General features: G+C 40.2%; 1 protein-coding gene across 1 annotated transcript in view; it reads right to left on the bottom strand.

Moving 5' to 3' along the window:
* FANCC (Fanconi anemia, complementation group C) overlaps window positions 1-18215 on the bottom strand; it is a 151242-nt gene that overhangs the window by 17483 nt on the left and 115544 nt on the right. The window contains exons 7-9 of the mRNA XM_004685180.2: window positions 15677-15833; window positions 7533-7585; window positions 5895-5994 (exon numbers count right to left, since the gene is read on the bottom strand). Of these exons, the coding sequence (XP_004685237.1) occupies window positions 5895-5994; window positions 7533-7585; window positions 15677-15833 (310 nt within the window). The remainder of the gene's footprint in view (window positions 1-5894; window positions 5995-7532; window positions 7586-15676; window positions 15834-18215) is intronic.

The following is an 18215-nucleotide window of genomic DNA, read 5'->3' as shown; positions in this document are numbered from 1 at the left end:
GCGGGGATCGAACTCATGCGGAAGTGGCTTTAGTTTCTCAGTGCAGTGCTTTGACCCGCTGCACCACCAGGGAGGGCCTGTGGCTTTAATTTTAAACGTACAATTTTATGTTCTGAAAAACACTGACCACTTTTATCACCCCAAAAAGTCCCCTGTGAGCTATCAGTCAATCCCTCCACCTCACCATGGCAGCCAGTATTTTGATTTAATAAGGGATTAGTTTGTTTGATTCGTTCTTGAATTTCATACAAACAGAAGCATAAAGATCTACATTCATTTGTATATGGCTTCTTTGGTTCAACATTTTCTCTGACAATCATCCATGTTAATGTTTCTAAGCAGGTCATTCTTTTTTTTTTTTTTATTGCTTAGAAGTAGTCATTTTCTGAATATAGCATAATTCAATCTCCCATTGATGGGCATTTGAATTATTTCCAGTTTGGGGCTTTTAGGAATAAAGCTGTAATTAGCATTCACATTTATGTCTTACTATGGACATATGCTTTTCTTTTACTTGGGTAGACACCACAACAATGGAAACACTGTGTTGTAGAGTAGGTGCTGATTTGTAAGAAACTGTATATTGTTTTCCAAGTGGTTGTACCACTTCACACTCCCAACAGCAATCTATGAATATTCTAGATTTGCAAACGTTTTTGCAAACATTTGGCATTGTCAATCTTAAGTGATTTTTGCCATTCTGGTGGCTATGAAATGATATGGCATGTGACTTTGCTATGCATTTTTCCTGACGGCAAATGATTTTGAATAATTTTCATATGTCTCTTGCCTACTTTTAAATTTAAACTGAAGTATATTATGATCGCAAATTAATATCAGTGCTTCGTAAGGTGGAAAAATTCACTTTTTCTCACATGGGTATCCACTTGTCCCAGCACCATGTATTGAAAACCCTCTTTTCATTGAATTGCCTCTGTCACAAATCAGTTGACTGCATGTATAGATTTATTTCTGGACATATTCTATTTCACTGTCCTATGTCTACCCTCTTACCCATATCTTACTGCCTTGACTACTATAGCTTAAAGTATTGAAATAAGGCAGTATGACTCCTCAGATTTTACCTTGCTTCTGTCTTTCAAAAATGTTCTGGCTACTGTAGGTTCTCTTCATTTCCATATTTTAGAATCAGCTTATCAAATTCATTTTTAAAAAGCCTGCTGGAATCTTGACTGGGATCGCATTGAAGCAGTGGATCAATTTTCAAGAAGGGGCATATTAAAAATTCATGAATGTGATTTCTCTCTCCATAAGTTTCAATTTTCTTTAGTTTCTCTCAGCAATATTTTCTGGTTTTCAATACAGAGGTTTTATACCTTTTGCTAAATTTACTCCTACATATTTATGTGACTATGGACTCATCAATTTTTTAAAACGATTTATTTATGCATACAGAACTGGGGTACAAGCCAGGGGCAGTGAGAGGATTCACCAGAGACAGAGTAGGGAGCAGTCAGGAGAGGTCTGCTGTGCCATGTGGGTCACCTCCGGGATGGGGATCAAACTCATGATGAAGTGGCTTTAACTTAGCGCTGTGCTTTAGCCCGCTGTGCCACCAGGGAGGGTCCCTCATTAATTTCTTTTATTGTCAGTTTTGCTTCATGTACACTGAACTCTGTTATTAGGTCCATATCCATTTATAAGTGGTATTCTCTTGATGGACTGACCATTTTGTTACTGTAAAATGTCCCTCTTTGGATACCACTTCACCCCAGTAAGAATGGTACATCTTCAAACAACTAGCAACAACAAATGTTGGCGAGGATGTGGAGAAAAAGGAACTCTCCTGCATTGCTGGTGGGAATGCAAACTAGTACAACCACTATGGAAAACTGTCTGGAGGTTCCTCAAGCTGCTAAACATGGAGCTTCCCTATGACCCAGCAATCCCACTCCTAGGTATCTATCCAAAAGACACAAAAACACTGATTGAAAAAGACACTTGTACCCCCATGTTTATTGCTGCTTTATTTACAATTGGAAAAACATGGGAGCAGCCCGAATGCCCAAAAGTAGATGACTGGATTAGAAAGATGTGGTACATATATACAATGGAATATTACTCAGCAACCAAAAAAGAGAAACACATGTCTTTTGCAGCAACTTGGATGGAGCTGGAAAAGATCATGCTTAGTGAGATAAGCCAGAAAGAGAAAGAAAAATACCGGATGGTGGCACAGGGGTGATTTGGTGATGGGAAACCCGTGGGGATTACAATCGAGATGGAAAAAAAAAATGTGCAAAATGATGTAAAAATAAACTTTGTAATAAAAAAAAATGTCCCTCTTTGGTCACATATATGTGTAATACAGAGAATCAAACAAAGGATGAAGTCATACTGCAGAATTCTAAAAAGTTGACTATAAAACTGAGGCTACCAGAAGAGCACGGAGAGGGAGAGGAGAGAGAGCACAGTGGACTATGGTGGTAGAATTAGGTTGTCTTTGTGGTAGATGTGGTGTAGCAATAACACAAAGAGAGACCTTGTACTTCTAATACACAAATAATGGTGTAAACCAAAGTTACTGCAAAACAAACAAGTAAAAAACCCAAAAGCCAGCCCTTCTTTCTATCTGGTGGTATGACCTTTTTGAAATCTATTCCATCTGCTGTTAGTAGAGTCCTACCAGCTTTGTGCTTATTATTTGCATAATCTCTTCTCTCTCTCTCCTTTCTTTTACATCTATCTATATAATTAGAATAGGTCTCTTAAATACAACATGTATTTGGGTCTTGTTTTATCATTCAATCTAACATTTTTGCCTTTTTACTGCTTTATCTATTTTCACAATTAAAGTACTTATTGGTATGTTCCACACAGTTGATACTAGCTTTGTTTTGTCCCATTTTTGTTTGTTTCTCTGGCATCCTACAGCTCTGTTGCTTGTACCTCAAATCAATCAGATTGTGTATCCTTAGCTCTGCCCACTCGCTGACACTTCAACTCTCTTTTCTATCTCTCAGGTGAGAGCCTCAAAGGAAAGTTGTAAGAATCACTGATATGTTTTCCTTTTTCAAGGGCCAAATTCCCTCTAGTTTCCATCTGCTTTTATAGTTGTTCTCCAAAAGAGATTTTGTCTAGATTTAAAAACTTTATCTGTTGAGAAATTTAGTCTAGTACACTATCCATACTGAAATAAGAACCTGAACAGATTTGATTTTGTACTGAATCACTGTGCAAGTTCAGAACAAGTGGCTTATCATGACACCCTTAAGTTTTTGGATTACTAGTCTGACTGGGCACACTGTTGGAACTATGCTCTTCAAGTAAAACAAGGGAGGGGAAAAGAATGAGTACAAAAGATAAGTATTGCTGGAAATAGAAAATGATGCAGATTAACGTATTCTCTCATAAACTGCTGGGGAAAGTGTAAATTGGCACAACCATCTTTGGTAATATCTACAAAAATTGAACCTTTGTATATGTGGTAACCAGCACTTCCACTCCTAAATTTATTTCCAGAATGTTCAGAGATACACTGTAACTTGGAAACAACCCTAATGCCCCCAACAAGAAATTAGCTTTAATGTGGCACACTTTCCCAATATCAGAGCAGCCATACATAACATAGAGCATTCTTTGTGACTTGGTGAGTAGAAAAGGCTCAGAAGACTCTACAAAGTATGCTACTCTTGTTTGATGTTTGTTTTATAAAGTACAAACAACCAAAAGTTCAAAAAAAAAAAAAAAGCAAAACAGAAAAAATATAGTTTAGGAAATCATATCTATGTGGTCAAATTATTTTCAGATTTTCAGATAGCACAAATGATAAACCCAAATTCAAGATAGTGCTTACTCAGGGAGAGAAAGGCTGGGAGACAGGAGAGAGAATGAGCACATGGCCGCATACACATTGTCTTGTTTGGGTGTGGGGGAGTGAACATATAAAGAGGGTCATACATGGGCCCAATAGGACACAAGGCTTTATGCATCCAGAATTATGACTAAACATAGGGACTGATGGAATTAATGCTGGGGATCTATGATTACAGCAGGCATGAGTTAGAAAGGTAAGCAATCATTAACAGTATTAGGAAGGGAAACGACATAACAGATGTACATAAATGTACTAGCAAAGGTAGGAGTCACATGCATTATTTAATTAATTGTTTTTTGAGTTGAGATAGAATCTACACTTTCCCAGAAGCACCTCCAGTTTTGTTTTTACATAATTAGCTAGCTAATTAATTGATTAATGTAAAACTGGTTTACAACACTGCACATGATTCAAAGGTATAAAATCACATCTTTCACATCTTTCAGGTGCATGTTACCATTCCAAGGCACACATAGTCTGCCACCACCAATGCCCTCTCCCCACTTTGCCCCAACCTTCTCCTCCCCCTCTGGTAGTCTCAATTCTACAGACTTCTAGGATTTATTACTAGTTTGGTTTTGCCTGAGCGTGTTTGATTTCTCTATATTCTACATATAAGTGACAGCATCCAGTATTTGTCTTGCTCCTTCTGACATTTTGCTTAGCACAATCCCTTTCAACTCCATCCATGTTGTCACAAATGGTAACTGTTGTGCATACAGACTCTGAGCCCAGGATGAGGGTGTTTTTTTCTTTTTTCCTGAAATTTTGCCCTGCCTTCTACTAGGGACTGGCCAGCATACCATTCTAAATTGGAAGTGACTAAAACTCCAATACAAATCTATGTTGTCTGGGGCCCACACAGCTGATAAGAAAACCAAATTCACACTAATGCTACAGAGCACTACTTCCCTCCCGGCCATTATGCTCCCAACCTAGATGTGTTTCAGGAATCATAGGGAAAGGGTCCTAATGTGTAAAGAATGTAAAAGAGATTATAAAATATACTTAAAATTATGCCTCAAAATAAGTGTTGAGGGCAGCCAGTGCTTTCAGAGAAGAATTCCCAAGTCCCAGGCTGGGTATCATTGATAACTTTGTTTGCTACAGTCTAGTTAATTTCCCTAGGGAAAGTGAGGATGGGAAAAAATACATCATAAATATTTATTATTGCTGTAAGAAGAAACATCTGCTAAAAACTGGGAGGTTTCTTTGGCCTAGGGATATGTGGGATTTGCGCATCACAACACTGCCCTCCAAAGCCAAACCAGAGAAGGCATGACAAGGAACCATGACTTACACAGAGAAAGCAGCAGGAACCTGGGCACATGAACAGCAAAGCACCACACAGACATGCAGCCCACTGAAAATGCCCAAGAAAGCAAAGGCCCACGGATAGAGAAGGTTTCTGCTGACAGTCACCAAGTGCTCCGTGGCTCTGGGCAGCCTTCCCGTCTCTGCTGATGGCACTGAGGTATGAGTTCTCCCGCAGCACCAGGCAGGCTTCATGCTCACTGACTGTCCAGCGCCCATCTTGCTCACTGTCATTGCCAGCTCCTCCACTACCATTACCTGAAATTCCCTGGTCTCCTCACTACTTCCTTTCCTCCCCTGGAATTCAATTCACATTTGAGTCTCTGATAGGAATGTAAAATCTAAGAATTAAGAACATCTAGTATTGTGTGCACTAAATGTGTTTCTTTTTGTACATGCCACATAAATTCCAGAATGCCTTGCTCTGCCCTATAGAGGCTCAGATATGGTATCCTCCAAGATAGCAAAAGCGCGAAAGAGTTCTTGGACACAACAGTAGAAAAGGCTTCTGAGGAGTAGGGAATAAAGCAGATAGGAACTATCATGGTTCATCTTTAATTTAAATGGCTTTAACTTTGCTAGGACATTCATTTAGAATGCAGCTTTCCCTATCAGCAAAACAAGTCTATCATAATCACTGAAACGGAAATGTTCATTTCTGGTAACTTGCCAAATACTTTTAAAGGCTTTTTTCCCTTTGGGGGTGGGGGTATGTGTGAATAATAGATGCGGTGTAACGAACCTGCTGGTTTTCTTTTTCCAGGGCTTCTACAAAGCACCACGTGAACACCTGAATAGTGGCTAGAACTGCCGAAGCACCATCAGTTTCCAAGAGGACAGACCTGAGTGATGCAAAGCCAGATCTTAGCACATGTAATGATTAACTTAGCAAACATATCAACCTGAATTGTTAAAGGGGACATTTTTTTGGTGCCACAGGCCTCAGCAATACCTCAACTCATCAGATTTCACTACTGGTGTTAAAGCATAACTTTTACATATTTTTAAAACCACAATGTTCAGATCTCTCTTTCTTGGTGTTTCACTAAGCAGTGTATAGCTCTTCATCATAAGACTCAATGCTGTTTACAAGTATTTGCACAGTTTGCCAGATATAGAACAACAGACCCTTTGCTTTGGCAAGTGAAGAAAGAGCTGCCCAAATGGGAGAATGACAAAATGGTGGAGGACTCTATATGGTATGATATTCATGGATTTTCACAGAACTGACTTTTATTTATATAACAAAAAAAAAAAAAGAAAAAATCAACTTAACGTTTCCTAGCTTTAAGCTGAAATCACCTCTTGGCCTTCTTATTTCTGTGCTCATTCAACTTAAAGTTGCTATGTTTCAAAAGTAAACCAAGTGTTGAGTTATTTGCTGTTATAAAAATTCCTTTCTCCAGGGTCTCCCATCTGTCCTGAAACCTCACTGCTGAGTAAGAAGAGGAGGAGGGTAAAAAGGTGGGTAACTCTTGGTGCTAGTGCCAACGAGGAGGCTAAAAGCACTCCGTGGTTAGTGGTGGATAGGTTCCCCCAGGGAGGTCCAGTCTCCTGTTAACAGCCATTCACAACCCAACTGATGTCCAGTGGTCTCCTTATAGCCTGTAATCTCTAAATCCAATATATTTCTGAAGAAGTACTTGTTTTTGAAGGAAAAACTAACATAATATGATACACATACTGATTTTGCCTGTCAGAAAAGTTCTGTTAAGAATGGCGTTAGTTACTTATTTTTCTTCATTTTCTTTAGCTTAAAATTCCTTTAAAAAGATTAGTCAGCCCTCAAGTGGTGAAGGGATTACACTGCTACCCCTTATTTTGAGCTGAGAAAAATGCTGCATGACTATTAAGTTAATTTAATAGCTAATTCAATTCTCTTTTTAAGCCATTATTTTCAGAACCTGAAAAGGTTAAAGAAGAAAGTTATCTTAATTCAAAGCCACTGGCTTTAAATATATACTGACATTGCGTTTTACCAAAAAGTTCAGAGGGACAGGAAGAGCATCAAAAACTCTAATTTCGGCCCTTCCTGATAGTATAGCAGGTTAAAGCACAGCACCAAGAAGCTAAACCATTTCAGCATGAGTTTGATCCCCACCCCAGAGGTGATCCACATGGCACAGCAGACCTCTCCTGACCCACCTGCTGCTCCCCTCAGCAGTGTTCTTTGTCAGCTCTGCCTGTTCTGCTCCCCACTCTGTCTCTGGTGAATCTGCTCACCCCCCACACCTCTGGCCTGTATGTCAGTTCTGTATGCATAAACAAATCTTAAAAAAAAAAAAACACTCTAATTTCAGAGGCTACCAAAAAATTTTAAATCATATTTAGAAAAAAGTAATTTTTTATCAGTTGTTAAGAGAAACAGCAGAAGATTTACCTGAACATTTCATCAATAATTCTGAATATGGCAGGGTGGCAGGCTGCTTCAGGCTATAAATGAAAAGACCAAAAGAAAGTTAAAAATTACAATCATCTCATCAATAAGGACTTGCATGTGAGTTGTCGAAATTACTGATGTATAGAAAATGTGCATATTCCTTTGGGTTAGGGAAAGAATCACCGATATGAGGAAAAAGTTCCCTGTCTAAGCATAAACAAACAGTGGTTCTCTCTGGGAATTATGGGCAAGCTTTATTCCTCTTATGATCCAGAAAAAAGTCAGTAAATGTCATAGAAAATTAAAAAGTACCTTTGACCAGAATGCAATAGTGCAGTCACAGAGGATGCTGGTGTTGCCACTTCTACCTGCCTGGTATCTGACCACCCCACATGGAAGTACCTTAAGGTCATTGCTTTCTATCCCAGTTAATTAGGTAATACATACAAGATTATTTAGAATTATCATTGAGAAAAACAGCCACCACTACCATGATGGACCAAGCAATATCACATCTAAGTACATTATGAATCTATCAGCTTAGTTATTTAAACTGAAAAGAGAATCAATGAAAACCAAGAGACACTATCACCTTGAATATCCAATTTATTGTGTGAATATTTTTTGTGACAAGTTTTGATGGCCTCCTGTAGCCCAGGTTGGGGTTCAGTAGGGGGCACTAGGTAAGCATGAGATTAAGCCACATGAAAATGCCATTTGTGTACTAGAATGTATTTTATAGTATAATCAAAAGTAAGTTAATCTAGACAGAAAGTTTCTGAGTTATATTACACTCGATTTGACTAGCTTTGGGAAACATGCTTTTATAGTCTCCTCAAGAAATAGGAGGAAAAGGATGTTTTGTATTTCAAGGTATTTGAGCCATGTTGAAGAACAGTGCATGATCTGTCTCCACAGCCTTTCTGTCCTCACTCCCAGGACTGTTGGCATTCACAGTTCTAACATTGAACGTGTGCCATCTAGCGCTCACATGCCACCATTACAGGAGATGACGGTTGCTCCAGACAAAGGCATCATAACTTGTTAAAATGATGGACTGATTTCCTTTTAGTTATTTAAGAGAGATTTGCGATTTGCAGATCTCTACTCTTTTAAGAGGGGTTACCCATGCTCCCCAATCTTCACTGATATGTATTTTTATTTAAAGAAAACCATCTAAGCCCAAAGGCAAATTCGTTATGTGCTTAAGAAAGTAATTTAATAGAACCATGGTTCAACAGAAGAGAAGCAGGTTGATTCTTGGCTTTATCTCACACGAATCAGCTAAATCCCCCTTCTCAATCTCACTGTAAGTAGTAAGAGTTACTAAGATGTCAATGGATATATAGGCAACAAATATTAAAGCTTTTGTGTATTCACAATGGAAATATAACACAAGAAGGGAAAGACAAGCTGCCTGTTTGAATCAATGTGATTTATCAAATTTGCCAGAACAATTTTTCCATTTTTATGTATCGACAATATGTCTCTTGAGTAAGAGTGTTTAAAACCAAACAGCATGGCCTCTGCCCACTTGCAGATAGATACACAGAGACTGAAAATTCAGTGAGAGTACGTAAGACTAAAATTGCGTATCGCAAATTTCTTTTGTTCTAAATGTTTTAACTTCTCCAGAGTCAATCTAGAAACTTAGTATTAGTAAGACTCGTTAGTACTATTACAGGGTTTCCAAAATTAAAAGGATGATCCACAAAGCAAGGAAAGTTCTAATCCAATTTGTTAAAAGGGGACTAGAGCTTGGACATGCTTTTCTTTCATGCAAATCAAATCAAACATTTTAAACATCTCCAGACCATGTAGAATCTGCCTTTCTTTTCATATTTATGGATGGACTCTCCTCTTAAGATTCTTTTCTGTTGAAATATTTCAGATTTTTGGTTGTTCCATGACTAGTTGACTAGTTTAGTTTTTAAGAGAGAGGTTGTCACGTGGCAGGGGAGCATTGCAGAAACAGCAATGGCAGAGTTTGGTTTTAAGACTGCCGCCCCAGGGCTGTGAACAGTTCTTTCTCCTCCACAGCCTTTACTGATGGTTTTTTAAATGAGACTATTTCTACTTCCCAAGCACATGATTTCAGGGTCAGTGAGTCCCATCACGAAACCCCAAGTGCTGATAGGCCAGCAAGTGTCCATCCCAGTGACATCAAGTGACAAAAGCAAACTTAAAGCTGTTTTTCTTAAGAAGAGAGTCCTCCAAATAGAATTAAAGCCTTAAGCTTCCTTGGAAGTCATAAATTGCCCTCCTAAATCTTTCCAACATCCTTATAAGGGCAAAGGCAAACATCTTAATTCTCTTATTTGTGAAATGGGGACTTGTAATAACACACACCACAGGCCACTATACAACCAGGTGCTGCATACCCAGCTCTGAAGCCCCACAACTGTCTTTCCTCCAAAAATGAGGAAAGAAAGTCTTTCTTAGATTCCATCTGTTTGTCTGTGTTTCTCCATCCTACCAAAATCTGTTTCTTCTCAAGTTCTTCTCTTTTCCATCTGGCCTAATGATTTCCATGTACAGATTATTTCAAGTCTAGGAAAACTATGGCACTGGGAGGCCATCAACAGCCTGTTTTTTCCCCCTACCTCCTCCCCTTCATGTTTGTTCCCCCAGTTCTTTCTCTAATTGCCAGAGAACTTATGGAAGATGAGCTCTGGACTCTGGCTTTCTTTTCTAACAAGAGGAGCAGCTTGTTCTGCTGGATGTGTGTCCCCTTCCTTCCTCCCACAGTGTCCCTGAATGGCATTGTTTATCTCTGCTCGTCCTCAATGGACAACCTATTTCCATCTCTCAACATTGAAGCACAGGCAGACAAAGTAACACAAGAGCAATATGCCGGGGCCATGTTTCCTAGGCTTGTGTGTGGGAGAGGTGAGGCGTGTTAAGGTCGCCATGGGGAATCATGAACCATACAGTAACACTGATGCTTGCTCTCTGCTCTTGATGTCTTGTCTGTTATTTTCATCCCAGCTTGTCAATGATTATTATAAGCCATTTGCTACTTGCAAGAGGCCTGAGAAAACAGAATTTTCAACAAGTCTTTTCTTTTTTCCTGCAATTTTTGTTTCTCTCTGCATGTGAGGTCATAGGGCAGAGGAAAAAGATCACATAACCCAGAAAGTGATAGAGAAAGAGAACACAGGGCAAAGAGGAAAAGGTCACATAATCCAGAAAGTGATAGAAAAAGAGAACACAGTCTAGAAGCAGATGTTATAGATGATTTGAGGTAATTCAAAGACTAAAGTGAATGTCTTTTAAGCAAAAAATACAGTGAAAACAATTCTCCAGCCTTTATTAAAATCTTCCTTCACAGATAACTTTTCCCATAAATAAATAAATAAATAAGTAATAAAAAGGGACACTGCAGATGAGAGACAAGAAAGTGAAGCCCAGGGAGCCTGGAATAGTCTCTCTCAGTCTATTTTAATATAGTTTTACATTTTACTCAGGAATAGTCAGGTCACATTTTTTAAAAAATAAGTAGCTGATGAGAAGCTTTCATTCTAGCTTCCTCACCAGCCAGCAACCCCACTCTTGTAACCCAACCTTCTGAGCCACTGGCCCTTGACAGGCAGAAATCCTTTTATTAATATATGTACATATTCTTTTCTTAAAGAAATGATTCTTCATAAAATGCATTCCAATAGCAAACTTCTTTACTGAGTTCAAAAACTTGGTTGAAAATCTACTTAAATAAACCTTTACATCTGTAATGTAAACTAAGGTACCTCTACATTTTTCTAACCTACTTTCAAAATAAAAAAACTGAAAATATCCCTTTTACATTTTAGGATCTATTCTGTTTCAGAACATTCAAGTTTCTTTTTAATCTGTCATTCTGGGCTTAAAAAAAAAAAGAAGACCTTAACAAGTACAAACTGTATTTTTTTGTGGGGGGAGTGAGCCTTAAATTTATCCACATTATCTGACAGTGTTAAGATGCAGTCACGCAGGCTCTGGATATTTAACAAGATCCCAGATCTGCAGTTCCACTTTCTAGCCTGACTGAGTGGCCTATCCAGGTAGCCTATGCAGCCAGAAAGGAGAGAGCCTTCAGCCCCTGCTACTCCTCTGCTCTCAGCCTTGGCGAGGCCACAACTCTAGATGGGTCACTGCTGTTTTTGTTTTCATCTCCCCACTCATCTCTAAGAGGTTGCAATGTCCGGCATTTTCAACACAGGTAACAGAACTTGCAATCTGTGGCCTGTCTCCCTGTCCAGCCTCCCCTCTCCTTCCCTTCCTCCCCCTTTTTTTTCCCTCCCTTCCCCTCCCCACACAATCCTAGAGTATCTGGTGCCCCCTTGAGGTCACTGCTGGAAAATGCAACCTCAGTCAGTGATGCACCTTTCAGCCACAAGAAAAAGCTAATTTGCTCAGTCCTCTACTTCAGCTTTCTGTTGAGTTTCTTTAAGAGTTTGAGAAATAAATGCTTAAAAGAGTGATACATGACAACACAGAAAACTCTAGAACTTTAATAAAAGATTATTCAAGCAAAGAAACTGAATTAAATCTAGAGTGTGAAGTTAAGTATTCAGTATCATCTTTCATTAAAGGGGAACTGATTGGAATTCTGTGTAAAGGAAATTTCTTTTTCTTTTTGAAGTGGCTATGATTGCTACCTGGACAATTAAAGAAAGATCAAATACCAGGGAGGTCAAGGAGCATGGTAGGTAGCTACATGCTTTAGTCTTAAGTTTTTATTAGGTAAAGAACAAGCTTCCCCTCTCATCCCCAGCTTTACTGAGGCATATTTGACAATATTGATAACTAATTTTAATTGGGCATTGAAGATTTCAGATAGAAGAGAACATAGGAGAATTTTCTGAGTAAACAAAAAAGCAAAACCAAACTGGCCTCCTTCCCTCCTCCTCCCTCGTCTGCTCCCAGCTCTTCTACAGAGGCATCTAAGAAAGTTAGCATACAGCTTTAGGGCCCAAATGAAGTATGTGGAGTCAGCCAGTGAAGGAGTGAGTGGGAGGGCTGGGCACCAGGTGTGTGACAGGGCAGCCACACACAGTGCCACCTTGCCACCCACTGGCACTTTTCATTCAAATGTGGACTATCAACAGTTGTCCAAATTCTGCACATGGCATTTTTAAAAAGATTTATTTATTTATGAATACAGAACTGGGGTACAGGCCAGAGATGCAGGGGGTGAGAGGATTCACCAGAGACAGAGTGGGGAGCAGAACAGGCAGAGAGACAAAGTACACTCATGAGGGGAGCAGTGGGCAGGTCAGGAGGGGTCTGCTGCACCATGTGGATCACCTCCAGGGAGGGCTGGGGATTGAACTCACACTGAAGCTGCTGCGGCTAGCTTGCAGGACTGTGTCCTCACCTGTTGCGACAAGGAGGGCCCTTTGCAAATGGAATTTTAATTGGAAAACAGAACATCCTTCTGATTTTGGGTCAGCCTTGGGTAACAAATAGTATTAAGAAAGCTGCATAACTGGCAAGATGCTATGGATTATGGTCTTCCCAGTGCCTGGTGTGTCAAAGAAGACACAAGACCATGTGCTTCTGAAAAGTGTCAGTCTACACACTAAATGACAAAATGAGGTTAGTAAAGTGATTTATTTAGGAGTCAACAAATGTGGCATGTACTTGGGGAGGGGAGTAGTCCAGCCCATGACAACCGAAGATTGAGGAAAACTTATTTTTATTTTATCACACTTGTTTTGCAACATCTCGGTAACTGCTGAATTTCCAGGGCTAACTGAATAATCCCAAGAGATGGAAACATAATTAACAACACTCCAGATAAAATACATGTTACCTAGACCATCACACTTTAATTACTCTCAGAATCCAACTCTAATGTAATAGGTATTAAGTTTCGTCGGGAGGAAAGAACAGCCCCGTTAGCTGAGTCTTGGAGATCTTGCTGATATTCCTGCCTAGCCCTGTCACAACACTGAGATACTATATTGTGATAATGAGTCTGATGATATAATTAGGAAGCAGGTTCTTCAGGTTCCCCTCCTAATCACCCAATCATATCACAGGCTTGTTCTTGCACGTGGTTGTCAGGCACTACTGGTCCAGGATACCTGAGGAGCACAGCCTATGGCAATCAGGGACTTCCAGCTTTGTATTCTAATTGCCTCCTTGAACTGTAAGGCCCATAAAGGTCATATCCTGCCAATGCCACAATAAATTAAACCACATAACACCCTCTGGAATCCCTATACTCGCAATAGAAGCTCTGTATCTCTATGTACATGATCCTGGTAAAGGCTTTCGTAAATCAACTGACTGTGAAGCTGTTTGGGAAGATTATTTTAAGCTATAAACTGGAGACTAAAAGTCAGACAATGAGCTATTTAATGAGAATGCCTACTTTCTCTCTCTCCCATGACAACGACAGGCTATCCTTACTGATGTGCTGCCCAAGAGTCATAGGCAACATGGGCATGGGGAAGGCTCGGGAAGCAATACAAGGACCCAACATAGGCTGCTGCATTAAACCAATTCTGAAAGTCAATGCAAATGGAGTATTTCACAGGGGGAAGACTTAAAGAAAATTCAACAAGAACTTTGAAAACAAGGAAACAGCTCAGTTACATTATTTTGCGACTGCTAAGGACCAGAGAAAATTCACTTCAACTACAGCATATACATTTAAGTTATAGACAAAGACATCTCCTGATAATAAAGGTGATACTTAGAAAAGGCTACCAGGAGGTTTCAAAAGCATTTGTTATTTTGAATTTTACTGTAATTATATTAAAATAAGGTGCATTTTATTTTTTGCCTTATTTAAGATCCATCATTAAAAAAACGCAACTTTTGAATGATGAAGTAGTAATTTTTCTTAAAGAAACCCTCTTCAGACTTTCTTGATCTTTACATGTCTTCCTTTCTCCCTTTTTTCCCCTTACCAAACACTGTAAACTTCCTGATCAGCTGGGTTCAGTTTGTGCCTTAAGGTAATATAGGTAAAGCAGCACAGCTCTGGTGTGGCATTATCCACATTTACCAGGAGAAGCCCCCTCAACATGGAGAAAGAAAGCACTCATGGCCATAGCCATGGACAGATGGTAGGGATGAATAACAGAACCAAAACAGAGAAATGGGATAAAAGAAGAAGACAACAGATTTGATTATGACCCTCGTGCATACATAGTCTCCATTGAAAGAACAAGTGAAAAGGAAAATACCAAGTTCCAACAAACTCAGAGCACTGCACACACAGAGCTACCTCCTAAGCCTGGGGGGAAGGGAAGGAGGAGTGTGCTCCAGCCCAGCTTCTAGTCACCAACTTAAGATCTGTTCACCATCTCTCTTTAAACTATTTTTTCCCCCATCTGTACAAGAATATCCCCGTGACAATTTCCCTCAAGTTACAGATACCCTTGAGCACCTGAGGGCTCAAGATACCCTTGAGCACCTGAGGGCTGTTTGACTGAGATTCTTGTCAGACAGACTCTCAGGGAGCATGGTACTGACAGTTTTTGGGGTACACTGGCCTTTATTCCTGTTCTGATTCTGAACTGCCTCCCACAGAGGGAAAAATACCTGGGCTGCTCAGGTTCCCAGGACTGTCTATGAACCTGGGCCCACCTGACAGTGGATCAGACGAGGGGCTCCCTGGCCTGAGAGGGCCTGAATATGACAGAGGGCAGCAGGCCAGTCAGCTGGACTAAGAGCCATTATACAGAGGGGTCAAGGCTGGCAGGCTTACACCAAAAGAAATTTACAAATTTCTTTGTGCTTTAACTATTTTTTTTCTTCGATTTTGTTTTGCTTCCCTTGAGGTTTTTTTTTTTTTTTTTCCTTCTAGTGAAAAGTTTGACTTACTTTTTATGTGGAAATAAAATTGCTTTAAACCATTGTCCAAATGTCAATTCTTCTGAATAGGCAATATAAGGTGTAATAATCAAGTAAATCTGAATCACTCCCCACTTGCACACACACCCTAAGTATGCAACCACCAACCCTACCCCCCTCTCTGTTCGGCCAACTCCCACTTAGATATTTTTAGAATAAAACCTAGATATACATTTACTTTAAAATGTTGCAATGGCTCTTTTCTTTACATTTTACCCTTTGCTAAGATCAGAAGATATAATATCCAGTATCCCACATTTTAAGGATTTTTCTCCTCATCAGAGCCCAGTACATACCAGCAATGATTCTTTCACAAAGCATTCGATCCTTCTCAGAACATTTCTCTCATCAGAGAATAGCTTTTCAAAAAGATGCAGTATTGCTTTTTCAAGGCTTGGAAGGTGCCGAAGCCAGAGGCAGAGGACAGCTGATGGGGGAAGTGAAATCTTCTTCCTTTCAGCAGAAAATAAAATTTTAAATAGAAATGGGATACTAAGAAAATACTGACTTCAGAATGTAATAACAAGTTCAATTTGTGAATCTTCCTTTCACTGTGGTCATAGCAGCAGTATTTATGCAAGCATTTACCAAATATCTATTTACAAAATGATGTTAAAGTGTCCACTTTATCTCACTTAGAGACATGTCAAAAAAAGAAAAAATCATTTCAAAAGAGATAAATGTATAGTGATGGAAGAAAAAGTAACCGAAAATGAGACAGCAAATGACCTTGAGACATTCAGTTAAGTACAGGCACTAATTTAATAAATCATTGTTTGATAGCACATGGTGGATCAAAATATGGAATCAGGCCTGGGTTTTAGTTTGAAAGCTACCACCTGCTAACTGGATGACCTCAGGAAAGGTACTTAACCTCAAAACCTCAGTTGTCTCCCTTGTGAAATGGGCTTGTACCTTTTACAGTGTTGTTAGATTATCAAATGGAGTAACACAAGCACAGACATCAAGCACAGCATAGTGCTTGATGCTGAGTACATATAACTGTGTCCACAGTCGACCTACAGCATGCTACTCCTAACTATTTTGTGTAGCTATATTTTTACAGGAAAATGTACTTGGAGGTTCCTCCTGCCTCAGGTCAGCAAATCAGGAGTTCCATTCCTGGGGAAGGAGGATGCAGGAAGCACTGCCTAGGTCTGGCTTCTGGCAGTGTCTCTGGGCTGGCAGCAGAGCTGTCCCCTACAGCACTCTCCCTGTGAACACTGGGCCTATTCAGGCCTGGACAGGCTTGTCTTTCTTATTTTTGCCCTGCTCTTCCGGGGCCTCTGCCCTTTCACCGGCAGCATCACAGACAGAAGAGTGCTTTTTAGGCTCTGCCAAAAATGTTTACTGCTTTTAATAAAATAAATAAATAAAGCTGGGGACACAAAGGTTCCCCATTACCCAACACCCCCTTCAATGTCTTTCCCTTCACCATAACTTCTGGGTCATTTCTCTGCAGGAGCCAGCATGAAAGCTCAGGATGCATCCAGGGTAGCAAATGAATAGGTGGGAGACACAGGGTAGCAATTTCTAGTAGTTTCTTTTCCTTTTCCCTTAATATAACTTCGTCAGATTTTGTCCTGGATTACCTGTGTGGTCAGACCAGAATAAGCAGAGCGGGTGGAGGGACTGGCAGAAAGGCAGAAAGGGAGGGAGGCAGGGCCCATCTATGACTCTCTTCGATCTCACACTCTTGCCCTTAGCTTTGGTTCTTCTGAAAGACACTGTAGGATCCTGATTCTGAATCTCCTCACCCAAGGCAAAAAAGAACTGCCACGGTACCCATACTCCTGCAATACTTAGCACATTTGAGAACCACACACTATTGGTATCTTCTGTTGTGACATCAGTGATTTGGGATGCCATTTCCATGTCCCCTCCCATTATATTTAATGACAAGGAAGATGACTGAGAACTTCCTGTGTGCCTGTATGGCACTCAATGTTCCAGGTGCAAGACAAACTGGGAACAAAACAGACTTGTTAAGGGGAAGGATGTCCTAAAGGAACTCTACAGAATTTGTGGAGTCCACCCCCCAGCTTTCTGGACTCTATGCCCTATTACAACTCCCAGCAGTACCAGGGAGAGAACTGCGAGGACCCAAGGGTGGGGCTAAGCAGGCATTCTGGGACTTTGGGGAATAAATAGGGAGCCATTTTGTCCAATGGTCTCTCTCCACTTGGGAAACAGCTCTAGGGATAGTTGACTCAGGGTTTTCAGTTAGTTTGTTATCACAGCTCCAAGTCGCCGGAGCTGGTAAGATATTCCAGTTACTTTGTATCCCTCTCTCTTTCCTTCAGTTGTTTCCTTTTGTTTTCCCTTTTTGTAAATAAACCCATTATTGACTGCAGCACAACTGAATTTTAAGTGAGGATGAGGCTTCACAAACAGCAGCCCAGTTCACATTGGGGTGCCCTGTAAAAGACTCAGTACCTTTTGCAGTTCATGGTTCAGTGGAAGACACATACACACATACATACCCCAAACTGATAAACACATGAAGGAAAGGACAGACTGAGGTCAAAGAGAATAACATGTGGGGCATAGGTTAGATTGGGACTTTAGGACAGAGTCTCCAGCTGAGTTGAGGGTTAGTCAGGTGAAGAGCAGTGGGAGGAGCAGCTGTGATAACTCTGACACAGGCAAGAATAAGGTTAGAAGAGAGAAGTGAGAGAAAGAAAAGGTCATATGGCTTGTGATGAAGCTGTCAGGTACCACAAGCCCAGGTGAAAGTTGGGATTTTATCCTGTAATTATTCTGGGTTGAAGGGTTTTAAACAGAGGAGTCACAGGGGGACCTGAGTGCAAGGACTAGAGGTGCAGGGAGGCTAGG

The sequence above is a fragment of the Condylura cristata genome, unplaced genomic scaffold (genome assembly GCF_000260355.1).
Source record: "Condylura cristata isolate star-nosed mole 26May11 unplaced genomic scaffold, ConCri1.0 scaffold00017, whole genome shotgun sequence".
Lineage (NCBI taxonomy): Eukaryota > Metazoa > Chordata > Mammalia > Eulipotyphla > Talpidae > Condylura > Condylura cristata.
Note: the sequence above shows the minus strand (reverse complement) of the source record. Positions and strands in the feature narration are given on the sequence as shown.